This window comes from Halichoerus grypus, chromosome 12, assembly GCF_964656455.1.
Source record: "Halichoerus grypus chromosome 12, mHalGry1.hap1.1, whole genome shotgun sequence".
NCBI lineage: Eukaryota > Metazoa > Chordata > Mammalia > Carnivora > Phocidae > Halichoerus > Halichoerus grypus.
In genome coordinates this window covers 32,563,047-32,581,516 of record NC_135723.1, presented here as the reverse complement: position 1 = coordinate 32,581,516, position 18,470 = coordinate 32,563,047, and the positions used below count along the sequence as shown (strand labels likewise).

At 37.0% G+C, this 18,470-nt stretch overlaps 1 protein-coding gene across 21 annotated transcripts in view; it reads right to left on the bottom strand.

Annotated features, from left to right (window-relative positions):
* Positions 1-18,470, bottom strand: part of ADAM22 (ADAM metallopeptidase domain 22) — a 224,184-nt gene that overhangs the window by 43,343 nt on the left and 162,371 nt on the right. For all 21 annotated transcript variants that reach the window (XM_078059217.1, XM_078059219.1, XM_078059218.1 and 18 more), the window contains exons 14-22: positions 17,834-17,885; positions 14,282-14,381; positions 11,830-11,901; positions 11,506-11,598; positions 7,720-7,800; positions 4,947-4,997; positions 4,657-4,720; positions 2,951-3,056; positions 543-662 (exon numbers count right to left, since the gene is read on the bottom strand). In XM_078059217.1, coding sequence (XP_077915343.1) covers positions 543-662; positions 2,951-3,056; positions 4,657-4,720; positions 4,947-4,997; positions 7,720-7,800; positions 11,506-11,598; positions 11,830-11,901; positions 14,282-14,381; positions 17,834-17,885 — 739 coding nt within the window. The remainder of the gene's footprint in view (positions 1-542; positions 663-2,950; positions 3,057-4,656; positions 4,721-4,946; positions 4,998-7,719; positions 7,801-11,505; positions 11,599-11,829; positions 11,902-14,281; positions 14,382-17,833; positions 17,886-18,470) is intronic.

The window sequence follows — 18,470 nt, the reverse complement described above, 5'->3', positions numbered from 1 at the left end:
TGCCAATTTTTGAGTCTTTGGGGAAATGACTTTATATACCAGGTTAGCTCTCCGTTTTCCCCATTACTGACTTAGGAATTCAGCTTTCTTAGTTTTGACAATCATTTGCCACACATCCATATGCTCTCCACACTCCCAAATTTTGTTGCTGTTGTGTCCTCTCCCTTTCTCTACTGCCCTGTGGATACATGAATTCCAAAAAAAGATCGTTACTGTCATTTTAGTGGGGGTTCAGAAGGGAGTAAAGGAAGATGCATATATTTAATCTACTGACTTTACCCAGGAGTTCTGACTCATTTTCCTTATTAGGAATGAAATGCAAACTAAACCCTACAAGATATTCTCGACCCATTAAACATAACTCCATCAACCATAGTCAACTAATTCTTAGCTTCTTTTCAACCCTTTTGGTCACCCCTATGGGCTAGATTCTGTTTCGGCTTGCTAACACGCATGGGAACTGAAAAAACCAAAGTAACTCTATGAGGCACTCCTCGGAAGTAAGATGACTAATGTTCTCATAGAATGGGGAAGATGATTACCTGCAGTTTAATGTCCTTCCCTGCTGCACAACCAAAGTAGATGTGATTTCACCATCAAGTTCTCCAAGCCTGGGGATATTACCAATATTGGTGCACAAAAGGTAACCACAAAGCACATCCCTGTGTTAAAAGATACCAATTATTTACTTTTTTCCCCAAATAACAAACCATGTACAGTTAGAACAGTAATCTTATCTCATTTTAGCATTTCTTTTTCATCCACTCTATTTTATTTACTCAAATTATAATAAGCTAAATAAGCCCAAATTAGTTTGCCTCCTGCTTTAAAAAGTGTCTTCTCTGAAATTGTTATCCATGTACCAAAATCCCAAACTGTTTTCTAGATTTTCCTTTACTGTCCATTAGTTCAAGTATTTCTCTAAAGGAAATTATCCAACAAAAAGACTTCTTTTAGATCAGAATCTCCTTCCCTAGAACACACCACTGGATATGCTAAAACATTTTTTTTTAGTATTTGACAAGTGAATAAATGACCTTTGGATGAGTACTCTTTTGGAAGACAGCTCTTTCTTCAACCTTTTGCCCCAGATTTAAATAATTTTATGTATATTTTATATATAGTAGATTTTTACTTTATATATATATAGTAGATTCATATTTTATATATAGTAGAATTTTATATATGTTTTATATATATATAGTAGATTCTCAGCCACATAGATTCACGATCCCTTTTTCAATATATTCCACTAATCCCCCAACTACCGCATATAATTCTAATTTAACATATAAAACATTTCCAGTGGTATTATTATCTGACATATTTTCTATATCTAGCACATTTTAATTGCTAATATACATAATATTAAACACATACACTAATAAGTATCTTGTCAAGAATGATTAGTAGACTAGCAAGATTATATATGAAAATATTAAGCTTCATCAGATAGAGAAAAATTAGAACTTACATCTATCATCAACATAGAAAAATGTATTAATTCATCCTTAAAAAATAATTTTTAAAGGTTATATCATTTTATTATAGCTATCACAAACAAAAATGCTTTCTTAACACAGAAGAGATATTCAACATTTTTATAAGTGTCATTTATGTGCATGGAGCTTACTAAGTACTTTAGGATATATAAAGAAAAAAAGACACGGTCAAGGAAATAGACTCAGATGAGAAGAGAAATCACACACATAAACAGCTATAAAACATGGAGGGGCGGGAACAAGGGCCACAGTAATAGTACAAAAGGCTGTGGGAATTCAGAGAAGAGGGAAATGATTTATTTCTAGAGTAAATCCAGAAACAATTTATACAGCGTTGTCCAAGTGGGACTGTGACTGGTAACGGAGTGAGGATAAAGGGTGCTTTTGGAGGAATGAGCAGCACAAACAGAGGTACGGAGGTGAGAGAATAAAATGCATGGACTAGGAATGACAAGGTTTGCTAGAATTTGGAAGAGTAGAGAAGAAAAAAACAAAACAAAACAAAAAAATGAAGGTTGAGGGCAAATTGAGGAGGATGTAAAGGGTCAAGCTAAAGTTCCATTTTGTTCATTAAACAAGACAGTAGGACATGCCACAAAGTGGTTAAGGGAGAGTTCTGAAATCAGACTGCCACATTCTAATTCTGCTTCTACTGCATCCTAGCTACATGACCTTGGTCAAATGAATTAACTGTGCCTCAGTTTTTCCTCCATAAAATAAGGAGAACTGCCATAAAGACTAAATAACAGAGCTTATGTAAACTGCAAGATAGTGTGCACAGTAAATGTTGGGCATTATTCTTACTATTAATTAGGTATGTGGGACCAGTGACATTTGAACAAAGAATTGACAGTCAAAAAGATTCAGCAGATGAATATTCTGATGGCAGCATGCTAGAGATTCCTGGCTTAAGACACTCTTAAGAGGCCTCTGTAACAGTTGAAGAATTAATGTAGGTCTTAGTTGCGGCAATGCAATAGGAAAGGAAATGAAAAGATCACTTAAGACAAATGGCCGTGTTTTGGTGTCTGGACAATGTGTCAGAGGGACAGTGGAGTCAAGGGCCATTGCAAGGCTTCTAAACTGAAGGACAGTGAGATATTAAAATCTTTGACAAAAATGGTGGTTCAGAAAAGTCAGAGCCAGTTAATAGAGTATATATTCTGGTGGCTTTAATTTTTGTTGTTTTGAAACGCTAGCCCGTGCTTTCTAGGTGAGAAAGTCCTGAGGCAGCTGCAAGGGTGGCCTGGGCCTGAGGGGAGAGGTCAGCATACGTGTTAAGACTCAGGAGCCTTCCGCAGGGTGGAGCTGGAACGCTGGGAAAAGATGAGGAGAGCAGGCAGCAGAAGGCTCTGCGGGACGCAGAGAACAGGAACGTCCTGGTGGCTCTGAGAGTAACACCTGCAATTAACTAAGGGATAAACTCTGCGCAAACTTCTCCATCTCACCGTTTGTTGCACTGTATCCATGTGTCTTTGTCTTTCCCACAGTTCCCCTTCTCCGTCCCTTCGATATTCAGTTTCTCATAGCAGTATTTGTCCGATGCCATCACCTCTGAAGCAGAAAAGAGTTTTCTATCGGTGAGAGATTGAACACATGAGCTGCTCAAAATGTTCACAGTAATGGAAAGTAGCCATTTAAGGACTCTTCTTCATGACAATGGTGCCAATTCCAAAGACTGTCCCCATGGTTCTCAAGAGTTGTCCTTTACCACAGACATCCATGACTCAGCTACATTCTTCATGACTGCTCATTGGAAATTTGGAAAACAAATCTATGGAGATCTTTGATGGGATTGAGGCTATAGGTTCCAAGAACAACACTCCTCAGAATGTGGCCAATAATTAGGGGAAGATGCTACCAAATTGTTCCTGGAATAAATACTCCACACTTTAATCTCAGTGCCAAATGTAAAGTACAAATTTCTCACTTGGCAACTTTTATTAATCATAATGACAAGTTTATTAAAATAACTATGCACTATAATTAAAGATTCAAAAAACAGTAGTATAATTTCTACCTTGTTTACTAATTCTTAACAACTATTAAAAAACAATTTAATTTTATTCTGTTTTTAGACAAGCTTGAATTCATGCTAAATCTAAGAGAGTCAAATAACATTTTAAGCTATGTCAGCATCTTTGTCAGGACTTTGTTTTGGCTAAAGCCAAGGCTGGTTGATGGAACTGTCCAGGAGTTAAATCAAAATGACCTCTGCAAACTAATCAAAAGATAACTGTTTGTGTATATTTTAAAAAAATAATCAGGTTTTTTTCCTACTTCTTGCTGTAAGCAACAGTTTTTCTCAAGTGGGGGAAACAAAAACTGTATCTCTTTGCTCAGAGTACAAATCTGCATTTCCATATTCTCCCCCATTCTCCAGTCACTCAGAAGAGGGCGTACACTTGCCCCCTCAGAAAGAATGTAGCTACTATGTGTGACAAAGATTATCTTTATCTTTACAGCTTATTTCCTAATACAAACTGTCTTCTGAAAGAGTTTAAAGCAAAAATTGCCTTCAAAAAATATATGGCACAATATTTAAATACACATTTAAACAGAGATATAATTTAAATAATATGTTTTAGATATAAATATTATACATTGCCCTCCGAAAATCTGACAAACTTTGAAAGCAATAACATTAAAATTTTTTTCTGATGTGGCACAGCTACCTCAGCAGAGGGTCACCTGTAATTAGGAAAGCGAGCTAGACTTTAAGAGAGAAAGTTGAGGAAGAAAAAGCAACTCTAGCTGAACCGCTACAGTGCTAAGCCAAGGGCGCCCAATCCAGGGTCCACGCCCATCCCACATGGTTGTACAGGTTTGGTTAAGGACACTCAGCTGAGGGAAGTGTAAGTGGAGCTGAAATCCGGGTTTGCTCTATTCTCCGGGCTGCACAGGCTGGAGTGGACTTCATCTGCCTGGCACCAAAGGCACCTTCTTTCTTGTCCAATGGCACAACCAACCAGCCAAGTGTCTTCTCAAAGGAGGTGCCTTTCTCTAATGTCTACAAAAGTGCCACTACTAAGACCTGCAGTGTCTTTGAGAATCCCTCAGTCATAAAGTGGTTGAAAATTTACTTCCAGCTCACATCATGTGCTTTGACCTGATATCATACTTTGAAAAGGATCAAGCCACACTATTTACTTACTTTGCCCCCAGATGTATTTGCATTGCCTATCCCTGGTTTTACATCTTCCTCCAAAGCAAATCCCCTAAAATGGAAAAGCATACACCTATTAACGATGCAATGTCTGCTTATGTTGGATCACTGAAAAAAGAAAATAGGACTGGGAAAACTAGTAGATGAGTATTATAAAACCTTTTATCTTCAGAATTGATTACACAACATTTAAACTGATTTTCCTATTTTGGTAAGATTTCAGTATTTCTTTCATGCTGGTACACATGAAAGATTTAGGTAAAGATGAAATAACCTACCTGAATACCATCACATGAATATCCATCCATTTTATGAATATTTGGGGCACACTAGGAAATGAAAACAGAACTATGAACCAAGTACACAGCAAAATATCCGGCTGAGCTAATCCCTGTAATGTTTTCTTTTCTTTCTTTTCTTTTTTTTTTTTTTTGAAAATAAAAGTCTGATAATATGGCTAAGTCTCTTACAACATCTGAAAATAAAAACAAAAAAGATCAAGAGGAAGCAGAAGGAAATACAACAATTGATGCACTTTCCCCTAAAAATATGGATCTACTAGAGGCAAAAACAGTTGATTACACTGTAGCAAATAAAAAGAACCTACAGCTATGACTCAGCCAACCCTAACCTTTCAGAGCATCTCGCTTTATACAGATACACTGTTCCTCAGAGCAAGAAAAACAAGAGCACAAAACAAAAGCAAGGAGGATGCCAACAAAAATGCAGCAATAACTAGGTTCCTCTTTTTTTACCATGAGAAGCACCACAGCCCTTACTCTTATAATGTCTCTTGAGCGGAAGTCCACCTTGGGCACATTAGAAAAAAACATGCTTTATAGCCCCGTTTTTCCCTTGTAGCAATTGCAGAAAATTGCAAAGCATTCTTAATAAACAGTATTTTTAAATCTATTATACATTTTTTGTATCTTTATAATAATTATATACTCACTTCGGAAAACTTAGGAAATGTAAAAAAAGTAAAACAAACAAACAAAAAACAAAAGACAAAGTCTCTCATGTTCCCACCACCCAAAGACAATTTTTTTATATTTTGGTATATTTTTTCTCTACCTTTTTCTACAAAATTTGATTTTTTAAAATATGGGTATATAATCATGTTACAGATGATATTTTATATCCTGCTTCTCTTTACTTTTTCGTCACGTGAATCTCCTCAGGTCATAATAAGCTTTTTTGTAGGTATCATCCTTAATAGCTATAATATACTGCATTGAGCTAACAAACCATATAACCAATGTACTATAATACTCACTTCTAACTATCTCCAGTTTATGCTGTTACAACTAATTCAACAAAAGCATCTTCGTACATCATCTTTGGATTTTGGATTCTTTTTTAAAACTCCTGCTTATGGTATAATCACATTCCAAAGAAGTCGCTCTAATATACTTTCCCTCCAGGAACACAAGGCAGTCATTCACTGTATCCTCATCATCACTAAGTGTTAGCTTATAGAAACAATGCTAATTAGATAGTAAGGAAAGAAAATACTTTTACATGAAAGATCTCTCGTCTCTTAGGATGACTACCTTTAAAACAAAACATTTTTATGATTAATGCAGGTATACCACTACTGAATCCCTCTTCTCTAGAGGAAACACATGTAGGCTGTTCTTGCTTTGCATAGCTCCCATATACATGGATTTCAGATACCATAGTTTTGTGACATGACATCAGTACCCCAACAACACAGTTCCAATTTCAGCTACCACAGTGTATTAACTGTGAGTAACTGCATAAGGCCCACATTTGCTACTAGCCTTTCAGTTCCATTATCACTAGGTATCTAACAGCTGCCCATCATGGGCACTTGTCACCTCTTGCAAAGTCCGCCAGTGACTGGCCACTGCCCGTGTTCATTTAGTTCATGCACAGACAACAGAAGGTGTAGGTGTGTTGCCTCTGTCTCTGGGTAATAGCATGTGACATTTTACAAAACTGGGTAATTGTTAAGAGGGGCTTGGTCAGCAAAGATGAAAATGCAAAAAGAAATGAAAAAGGATGGCCCTAGAAGTGAAATTCAAATCAAATATAAATTGAGTCACAGCAAAAAGTCACTGACTGGGCGTGTTGATACTGCTATTTGGCAAAAAACCTCACATTCACACCTTCACATCTCCTGAAGATATTTCGTGACACTGAAAATGCAAAGGATAAAATGTTGAAAGCTGATGCAAACTTAGAAGGGAGTCAATTCAACAAGGCACAGAGAAGATGCTTACTATGGATCCTAAGGTTTGTGGCCAGAAGGCATGCACAGCCCAAACTGCTCCTGATGAGGATTTTACAAACAAAACTTGTAATTCTCAATGTTTCTGTTTTTAGTGTGCTAAAAAAATATGTTTTTCATTTCCCTATTCACTTAAAACCAAGGCTGACAACATTTTTTAAAGATCACGGAACAATTGTAATTTTTGCACTGATTATTAAGATGACCTTACACGATTTTACCTTGCACGGTCATTGCTAGGGCCCTGCGCTACCCTGCAAACTGGGGACGGCCTGTACAGACAATGACCATGGGACTCTGTGAGCCCTCACCAAAGTTCATCAGCTTCCTCATCTTCTCCATTCACAACCATATGACATTAAATTCAAGAGCAGTTATTAATGGGTGAGGTGACGCAGGTGGTCTCAGAAAAACAAGAGTCAAGGCAGAAGAATAGACCCCTCCTCAGAACTCAGTGCTCTGTGGGTCTCTCTGCCTTGGCTGGTTCCTGTTTCCACCAACTGGAGAGAAAACAGGACAAAAAGCAATGCCTTCCATTCTCTACTTAGAACAGAAACAAAATAGTTAAGGCACACGTGCAGTCTGAGGTTAGTTCAACGTTGAGATAAAATGATGCTGCACATCCGCTCAAGCTTCGATTACTGAAACTGAAATCCCCGAGAAGTAAATAAAGAGAGAATGAGAACTGATGTGAAAAAGGCATGACCTCGTGTCCCTTTACGTTTTGCCTGGGGGACACTGCACTATAGCCCCCTACTCTTTCCCGTCAGGTTCAGAGTAACGATTCTGTAAATTACCTGGCTTGAATTTCCTGAGCACGTTTCACGAATATCGCAATCGTTTACTGCTTCTCGGCACACGGTCCCCATGGGCTGAAACTAAAGTGAACAAAAATCAATGTGCAAAACTGCCAAAGGAAAAAAAAATCTCTTGTGGCATCATCTCAAAAAAAGGCAAAATGATTATTTTTGGATAGGAATATTGCAAGCAATTTTAAGATGCCAGTCTCTGAAAACCCCATTACTGAATGAAATGTTCATTTAATAGTTTTCAGCGAGAGTTTCTCATGTATGAAAAAATCTGCAGAGTCATCACACATAAGTCTTACGATAGCTACTAAAATAGGATAGGTCTGGATGATCCATCTCCCCAGAAGGACAAGTCAGTCCAAGTTCTAGTAATTCTTCCTCCCAAAAAAGGTTTTGGATTTACACTTTACTCTTCATTCTTACTGGCACCTTCATCGTTTTGCTCTCTTTTGCCTCATCTGCCAAAATTCTGAACGTTGTTACATCGTAGGCTGAATTGCAAAAGTTAGATTTTCTGGCAAAGCGATTTCCTCCCATACTGTGCTTTAGCTCCTGTCTCATTTTTATATATAGATCTATGGCATGGTCTTTTATTCTTGTCTAATGTTTCTATTATTTGTACCTGTGTATGGGAGGGGTTTTTCTCTTTTCTTTTTTCTCTTGCCTATTTTCAACCACTTCAAATATTTCTTGCAAGTGTAGGGAGTTACAAATAAAATTTTAAGCTCACTGAATTTATAAATTGCCAGGGTCAGGGTATTCATTATAAAAAAACAAACAGAGATACACAAAGTCATTATCCTTCCCCTCTCTTCTTCAATCCCATTCTCTTTCCCTCCCCAAAATGCTAATATCAGGGGCTGGATCCTTCCACGCTTTTATGTCTGCTCACACAAACAGACCCATTATTCAGGACCCCTCTCCCAGACCACCTTTCATCTTCTCTCCCTTGTTCATAACCCTCCAGGCACCTGAGTTTCCTACTGTTCTGAGAACATGAACAGCACACTGCCAACTCCAATCGGGATTTCAACAGATATTTTTAGGAGATCCGAAAAAAATTTGTGTTCATTCATTCATCAACTATTTATTAGGCACTTAAAATGTGCCAGGCACTTTCTGGCCACTGGGGACTCAGTGGAGAACAAACCACAAGAATCCTGCTTGCAAGGAACTCACATTTTGGTGGGGTAAATAGACCATGAAAATAAGGAAATAAGCAAGATAATTTAAATTCATATACTCTGGTTCTCTTCCTTCCAATTTCTTGGAATTGGGGTAAACTACAATTTTAGAAAGTCTGAGGTAGAAATATAAGCAGATTTAAGATGGAGTTTATATGAGAGTGTAAATGTTCAAGAAGTGCCAAGAAACTTCTGAAAGAAAGCATAGTGAAGGACAACTTGCTCTCGGTGCTGGGATCCAGCAGTAGATAAACTGACCCAAATCCCTGCCCCCTTGGAACTTACATACTAATGAGTGAACAAAAATAATAAACAAGTCAATGAGCAATGTTTTACAGCAAGGGTTGGCAAACTATGGCTTGAGGGCAAAAAGTGGCTGGCCATCTGTTTTTATAAATAAAGTTTTATTGGAACACAAGCACGCTCATTTGTCTCTGTATTTTTGATGGCTGCTTTCAAAGGTAGAGTTCAGCAACTGAGACAGAGACCTCATGACCCACAAAGCCTAAACTATTTACTACCTGACCCTTTACCCAAAATGTTTGCCAACTCTGACTCACAGATGCTTTAAGCATAAATACACATAGGAAAAAAACAGAGATACGCAGCATTTCTCAGCCTGTTTTTCTATTCCCCCTCCATTCACTCTCCTGCCTCTGGTTCCTCCAGGGGTTTAGGATGGGGGTAAAAACTGGGGGTGAGGGATAGAGAAAGTGGCAAAAAGCTCTTACTTGACTGGTATAGCTGCAGCTTATTTTGTGAGATAATTAAAATCATGACATTTTCCTGTATATATTGTAATTCTATTATTTTGTATTTGTTCTTTGAAATGTTCATGTTCATATCACAAAGGAACCCTTTTTATGCAGGTGGAGAAGCTGACAGACTAAATAGATGATGCAACCCAAATCTTAAAGTGTCTGTTTTGTATTTGATTTAATCCTCCTTTTTTGAGAGAGTGCTTTCAGAGGTCTCTGCCAGGGCCTTGCTTGTCTTAAAAAGCTGCCAGAGACATAGTGGCAAAGTAGTAAAATTGCTGCCAGCAGATCTGGGCTGTAACTTCACATCTATTCCTTAATAGCTGAACGAGCATATGCGGGTTATATCACTTCCTTGAGACCAGGACTGCTCAAATGGAAAAATAAGGGAAATAACGCCTGTCCCAAAAGTGTGGTTGTGAACTTTATCTATGACAGTGGTCTCAACCAGCAGTGACTCTGCCCCTGAGGGGACACTGGGCAATGTCTGGAAATATTTTTGGTTGTCCCAAGTGGGAGGGGTTGTGCTTGTATGAAGTGGGTAGAAGTCAAGGATTTGCTAAATAACTTAGAGTACACAAGACATACCCTCAAAACAAAACAATCATCCAGCCAAAAATGTCAACAGTGCCAGCACTGAGAAACACAGATACATGATGATATAAATTAAAAGTGCTTAGCACAATCTCTGGCACTCAGTAGATACTCACTATGATAGATTCATGTCCCACTCTCCTTAACTCATTAGACTTAAGTTCGTCAATCAGCAAATAATCAATAAAAGAGTGTTGTGCATCTTTATTTATCCATTCAACAAATATTTACTAAGGACCTGTACCAATTACTGGGTAAGTCCCAGGCACTGACTCCATAAAATGTACATACTAAGGTGGACACTAAACCTCACAGCAGCTGATGTAGAATATTGTACCAGGTTTTATATGAGAAGAGAAAAAAAGAAATAGATTTCTTTGAAAAACGTAAGCCTCAAATAACTTTTAGTCATGATGTTAAGGCTTAAATATTTGGAGACAGGTATAGGATGCTATTGGGAGGATGAAAACAATGTGCCTAAAGATGCATTCCAAAATCTCATGCATGGTAATACATGTAAGATGTTATCATGTCTAAAAGTATAGCTTCTGGGGCGCCTGGGTGGCTCAGTCGTTAAGCGTCTGCCTTTGGCTCAGGTCATGATCCCAGGGTCCTGGGATCGAGCCCCACATCGGGCTCCCTGCTCAGCGGGAAGCCTGCTTCTCCTTCTCCCACTCCCCCTGCTTGTGTTCCCTCTCTCGCTGTGTCTCTGTCTGTCAAACAAATAAATAAAATCTTTAAAATAAAATAAAATAAAATAAAAGTATAGCTTCTGCTCCTTCAATAGCTAATGCAAGAAATACACCAAGCAGGGCAGCAAGAAAAGAAGAATCTGTTGAATATCCACTTGGCTTTACAAAGAAAGGAAAAACCTCATTTGAAGGTTAGGAACACCTGGCTTCAGTTAATGTGCATGTCCCTCAGGTAAGCAGTAATGAGAAGACAAACTGGGGAAATTAACAAGGTCCAGGACCCAGCTCTCTGACTTACTTGGTACAAGACCCTGGGCAACTATTTACCCACTGTATGCCTTAGTGTTCTCAACTGTTCGATAGGAATAAAAATAGTAACAAAACATCACAAGATTTTGTGAGGATCCTATAGAGCACCTGGCAACTTAGTCACTTAATATATGATAGGCACTACTTTTGTTATTACATCATATTTGCCTAACCTTAATGATTTAATCAAATATGCCCTCTTCTCTGTCAACTAGTCATTACTCAACATTTATTTACCTTGCACTTTTTACAACAAAGACCATCACTGCATTGAGAGTCTTGAGTCAAGGTGCATTTCTTACAACATTCTGCTCCTTCAAGGACACACTCCTAAGGAATACAAAGATTTTCAAAACATCAGAAAATGGTGTCATTTTCTAAAAGTACCAGGATATTTTTTTAAAATAAATGTATAACCCCACAATAATAATCTTTCTTCCGTATATCCCGTGAAATTTCCAGACATAACACCAACTCTGTATGTCTCAGTGAGTGGACCTGGAATGACCCTGAACAACCTAAAAAAAAAAAAAAAAATCATCAAAACACCCAGAGACTTACTGCCGGGGTCCCACAGTCACACTCCTCTCCAGTTTCAATGAAGCCATTTCCACACTCAGGAGGATCAAGAAGCTGTGGGATGAAACCAAAGGGATAAAATATGGATAAATCAAGATCAAAGACCTTATGAGAGACCATAAGTACCACAACCATACATCTGGTATACCTGTCAGTCATTTCCAAGTATATTTTTATTTTCCTAAACTTGAAAGCATAACTCTAGAACTTTAGAACTGGGAACTTGAGAACAGAAGTGTCTACTTCTGTTTCCATTTCAGATTGGAAATTCAGATTTACATATGTAATATACATATGGATTCCAGTAAATGCCACCAAAATAAAAGATGATCTAGCCATTGACTGAACCCAAGCCAGACTGATTCCTGAAATTTCATTTCAAGCAGGAAGCAAGGGATTTGGAGACAGAAAGTGTGGGTTCAAATCTTGGCTCAGCTACTTTATCTTGGGCAAACGGCTTGTCATCTCAGAGCACAAGTGCTTTAATATTTAAAGCAGGAATAATAATAATATTATCTGCCCATCTACATCAAAAATTGTTGGAGGATCAAATTCAATCATCTGTGAAAGCCATTTACAAACTATATATCCTTGTGAAATAGCAAGTTATTTCATAGACAATTAGGAAAACATCACAAAACTTAATAAATCCACTGATTTATTTAACATAAAATATAGCTTCTCCAATTAACGTAGCTTTGTGGAACGCAGTAATAATAACTGGCCCCAGAGATAGAAGTAACTTTTATTTTTTTTTTTTTTTTTTTTAAAGATTTTTTTATTTATTTATCTGAGAGAGAGAATGGGAGACAGAGAGCATGAGAGGGGGAGGATCAGATGGAGAAGCAGACTCCCCGCTGAGCAGGGAGTCCGATGCGGGACTCGATCCCAGGACTCCAGGATCATGACCCGAGCCGAAGGCAGTTGCTCAACCAACTGAGCCACCCAGGCGCCCCCAGAGATAGAAGTAACTTTTAGCATGTACATTTGAAGACTATTTTATTTTTCAACTCTCCATCAATTTCATTATCTTTTGAGCATAACTTATCTTACGGTGATAGGTAAAATTACCAAGTAGCTGTTATGTCCCAGTTATATAATATTCATTTAGAAGTTCATCAAAGTTTACATATTATAGAATGGAATGGAACACACACCTATCAACAGACACAAGCCCACACACACACCTTCTTAACTAACTAGAGGGGGGGAAATACCAATTAAAAAAGCAGCAGCAATGACAACAACAAAATCCCCACCTGATTTCAAATATTCTCTCCTCTCCTACAAAATAATCAACACATCTCTAGATTCTATTTTCAGCTGAAAGGGATCATAACAAATGAGACAGCTTTGAAAGCCAAAACTAAAACTTATCCAGATGAAAAATCCACTTATTATTTTACTCTGAGCTCAGAATAATCAGTTATTTTTGTCAAAAGACTTGAATTGATTTTCATTTATAGCAGCAGGGAGTTAGTTCAAATGCCCCTTCTGAAACTTTTGCAAAGAGTCTTTAAAATGGTCACTTTGCTTTTCAAAGCAATATGATACACTTTCTAAATTTCACTGGAATAGACAGGGAATGAAACCAGGTAAATGATGATAAAGGCAACACCACACATCACTGTGGTGAGCAGAAGAACGTAACAGTTCACATAATTAACAAGAACCAAGAATTCTGCTTTAACATGCTGACTTTCAAATCCATGAGGAAGATCTGCTTTCAAGTCAGTAACCAGAGTTTGTTCTGCAAGTTGGAAAGGCCTCTGACAAAAGTCTAAGTACACAAAGACTTCCTCCTTTTCTGCTTTAAGCAGCCTTGGCTTTCATACTGAGAAGTAATAGCAATTTTAATCATACTGCTCATTCTGAAAGGCACTGACAGGGAGTTATGAGGGGGAGAAATGCCCCCTTTCTATCAGTATGAGCTGTGATTACATATACAAACAAACAAAAAAGGAACCAAGAAAATGAAAAAGAAAGGCAAATGAAACCATCTTTGCAAGCTAATCATTTTTCAGAAAGCACACAGTCTTATTTCTACCTGCTTTCTATTCCCATCACAACAGCCCAAAATGCCGGGGTGCTTGGGTGGCTCAGGGGATAGAGCCCTGAGTCAATTCCCCTGTTGAGCTCTGCGCTTAGCATGGAGTCTGCTTGAGATTCTCTCTCCCTCCCTCTGTGCCCCTCCCCCAACTCACACACAAGCTCTCTCTCTCTCAAATAAATAAATCTTAAAAAAAAAAAAAGAATAGCCCAAAATACCAAAGATTAAAGCTGACTTTAGAATGCAGATATTTTGCATATCTAACATATGGACATAAAAGCCAAGTTGGAGAACTTTCTTTTTGTAAGATCCAATGGCTAGAAATTTACGCTTATAATACCTTAGGAAAGATTAATAACTAACAACTCTGATCACACTTAGTACCTTAGAAGGTTTGTTGAAAAGACAGGCACCACCTCCACTATTCAGGAAGTCATGATACTCTTCAATACTACACTGGGTGAACTTTTTAGGAAGATAATACCTGTAAGACAGAAGAAAAGCAGTAACCGGATATAATTTTAGTCCCCCTTGTCTGTATGTTAGTCTTAAACTTGAACATTGTTAAAATTGTAACGTTATTCTTAAAAATGAAAGAATGAATTCCACGTATGTACAGCATTTGTGTTAAATCCCTAAGACTTTGATTCTACCAGCATATTTCTAAATTCTTCATTTGGTGATTAATAGTGACTATGGGCTGTTCATTATTAGCATATGCATTCAAAAGAAACACACACATACCTATATTTTCAATCAAAGAGCACAGGAATAATGAGTCTTTCTTAAATATAAAAACTGGATCCCAAACTGCAGAAGATTTTACAAAATTACTGATTTATAATCTATGAATGTGTCGAAGTCATGAAAGTCAAAGAAAACTGAGGAACTGTTTCAGACTGAAGGAAGATAAGATTGATTCTGAACCATCCGTTAAAGTGGCATTTTTTGAAATACAGGGCTAATTTTGAGTGAGGGCTAAAAATTAGATAATTTTATTGGTTGCATTGTGGTTCTGTAGGAGAATGCACTTGTTTGTAGGCAATGCACACTGAGGTGTTTGGGAGCGATGAGGTACAATGCTAGTGACTTATGAGTCAGAGGACAAAAACGTTCTTTGTTACTATTCCTGCAACTTTTCTTAATTATAAGATTATGTCAAAATACAAAAAAAAAAGTATACCAAAAAAAAGTAAAAAAGGATCAGAAGAAAAAGAAATGTGGCTAGAGAACAATTTGGCAATATGTATGAAGAACCTTCAAAATGAGAAATATCCTTAAATCTAGTAATTCTACTTTAAGAAATTTTTCTTGAGGAAATAACTAGCTATGTATACAAAGATGAATGAACAAAGGAACTTAGAGCAGCACAATTTGTAATAGCAAATGCCATGAAAATCATGTAAATGTTTAGAAGAAAACTATTAACTGTGATATATTAATAAAATAGAATACCATGGAATTATTAATAACGTATCTATTATATTCAATGCTTTCTCAAAATTTTAATTTCTATACCTTTAAGTAGGACTGGTTTTCATTTCAACATGCTTTCCAACACGTAGCAGTGCGCAGAGACTTCAGAAAGTAGAAACGAGAGGGGAGGTGCCCACAGGAAATACAGGTCCGTAACTAGTACTGTTGCGTGATGCCTGACGCAGCTCAAATCATATAGAGCATCACGCCAGACAACATTTTCTTTAAAAAGCTTTTCTCTTGGGTGCCTGGGTGGCTCAGTCGTTAAGCGTCTGCCTTCGGCTCAGGTCATGATCCCGGGGTCCTGGGATCGAGGCCCGCATCGGGCTCCCTGCTCCGCGGGAAGCCTGCTTCTCCCTCTCCCACTCCCCCGGCTTGTGTTCCCTCTCTCACTATCTCTCTGTCAAATAAATAAATTAAAAAAAATAAAAAATAAAAAAAATAAAAATAAAAAGCTTTTCTCTTGCACACATCCATTTGATGTAAGAGGAGTTCTAATGCAAAGAGCTATGTACGTTTCTGAGTGTTGCCATTTGATTTTGCTACACATTATGCTTAGTCTAGGCAGATTGCCTATAAAATTTTGTTTTTAGTAATTAAGCAGAATAATCAAACATAACATACTAAATAGCTTTTAAAAGACGAGAACCTCTAGCTTGGAATTTAGTAAGTGTTAGAAAATTACAATTATGGATAAGGACTTTTATCATTCCCTTTTATTACTAAACAGAAAGTCCAAAGATATTTTGAAAAATATTTTAATACATGTTTGCATATACATTCCCTCTATCATTTATCTTCCTTGTCATACATTTCTTGGGAGCTCAAAATGCAAATATCAATAAATATTTATTGAAAATCAAGTGTGTCAGGAGATTATGGTGTGAGATCAAACAGAAATACCTATTAGTGTAAGATGTAATCCTCAAAGATTCACAACTAATTGGTGAGGCAAAGCATAAGGACATACGGAATTAAATTACAATGCAGGAGTTAAAATTATAATAAATCTCAAATGGTTAGAAATGTGGTTAGAGAGAAATGAGAATTCCAAATGAAAAGAATATATCAACGGAATCAAAAGAGGCTGGAAATTAATGTACATTTATGGTGAGCAAATTTTTAAGAAGCTTAAAATCCATGTAGGATTATGGTTAGAAGATCAAAAAAGCTGGAAACCCCTGTATGACTATCATAATAAGCAAACCAACCATGAACAGCAGGGGAAAACGAGGTTATAAATGAGGATGAAGAAGATTATGCATAACCAAGTACCGGAGGAAGAACTCCAAACCTTATTCTTCAGACAACAGAGTCTCAACAAAAGTTCTGAGCAGGAAAATGATATGATTCGTGTGCAGAAAGAGGAGAATGGAGGAATTTGTGCTGTATACATTCAATGAACTAGAACTGTATATTATCAGCATGGATAAATCTTAAAAACATAAAGATCAAAAACAGCAAATCACAGAAGAGTACATATAGTATGACTCCTTTCATATAAACTAAAAACATGCAAAGCAATGCTATGTATTACTTCAACATACACATATAAACAATAAAAGTATTAAAAGGGGCTTGTGAATAATATGAACCAAATTCAAGACAGTAGTGACTTTGGCTGGGATTGGGGAGCAATAAGAGAGAACAGAAGGGAGATTTAATTATGTAGGAAGTATTTTTTTAGGCCGGGTGATGGTATACAAGGGTTCACTCTTCTACTCTTTATGCCTTTTCAGTGACGACAGAAATGGAATTCAGGAGGGGAGAGAGGGAGGCTGAAATCTGCCTGGGTATCTGGAATGTTATGAAGATAATAAAAGCTCAAGATGATAAAAGTTGAAAGTAAGGAGTAGTGATGATCTTGGCATGAAAGGAATGGTTGTACAATTTACTAAGAAAAAATAAATACAAGATTGGTGCCTGACAGTGTGTTGAAGGGTATAGAAATGAAAACCTTTCTCAGGAGAGCAGAGTATACACATCTCTTCCACACTCTGGCAGCTTGAAATCAGCCATTGTAGGAGTACTTACACCACAAAAATCAGAGAAAGCTACAAAGCCACGTTCTTTTCTTGTTTTTTATTTTGAGAATCAGCTTACCAGCACACTACTGTTTACAACCCATTTAATTGGAATTGAAGAGACAAAAGAAAAGAAAATTAGTAGGTAAGCCATGAAGAACAAAGCTGTTCCTCACTTATTATTTCTAGCCTAGATGAAAGGCTAACAAAGTCTTTGGTCTTCTATCTTAACTAACAACAATTGTTTTCATAAATAAGAGACTATTTTATGAAAATATTTTATAATAGAGAGCCACTGAGAAAATCTACATCCAATTTTCTTTTTAATGTCGATGGTGAGGTTCCACGCACTAAGCTGTTGGTGTCATATTCCTAAGGAGACAACAGCACAGCAGAGAAAGTAAAAGTGAGTTATTTTCAAATAGAAGTGGCTTACCCAGTGTCTCCCATTATGCATCCAGACCATGTGTCCTCACATCTACACTCACCTAAGAGAAAATGAATACAAATGCCTTTTTATAAAGTGAAAACAGGTGCATTAGAGTAGTTTTTAAAGGTATATCTTCACTTTATTCCTTAAATACCCTTAAGAAGTAATACCTGCTTTCTAAGTTTCCTTATATTTGAAGATTTGCATGCAATTCATAATAACAAAAATCTACTTTGACCATATCAAGATTATATAATTTTTACTAAATTAAAACCTTGATACTTTAACAAGTGGCCTTATTTTTAAAGCACTCATTAAAATGCTTTAAAATGGCTTAACAATCTAATACCAGTGAAATAGCATCACTATAGGATTCTGGTTTCACAGTCCCTTATGGGAATTCTTACAATTTCTTGTCCAGTTTTAAAACCTCTGCACCAAAGCTGCTGATAGAAGGCAATATAGTATATTGTTTCAGCAGAAAGGCTTAAACTACCTGGGTTCAAAACCTGGACTTGCCACTTACTATATGAGTAATCTTGGAGACGTTACCCTTTTAACATCCAGTCACCTTATTCTGTAAAATGGGGCTAATTGCAGGATTATCTTGAGTATTAAATGAGTATCTAGATGTAGATAATAC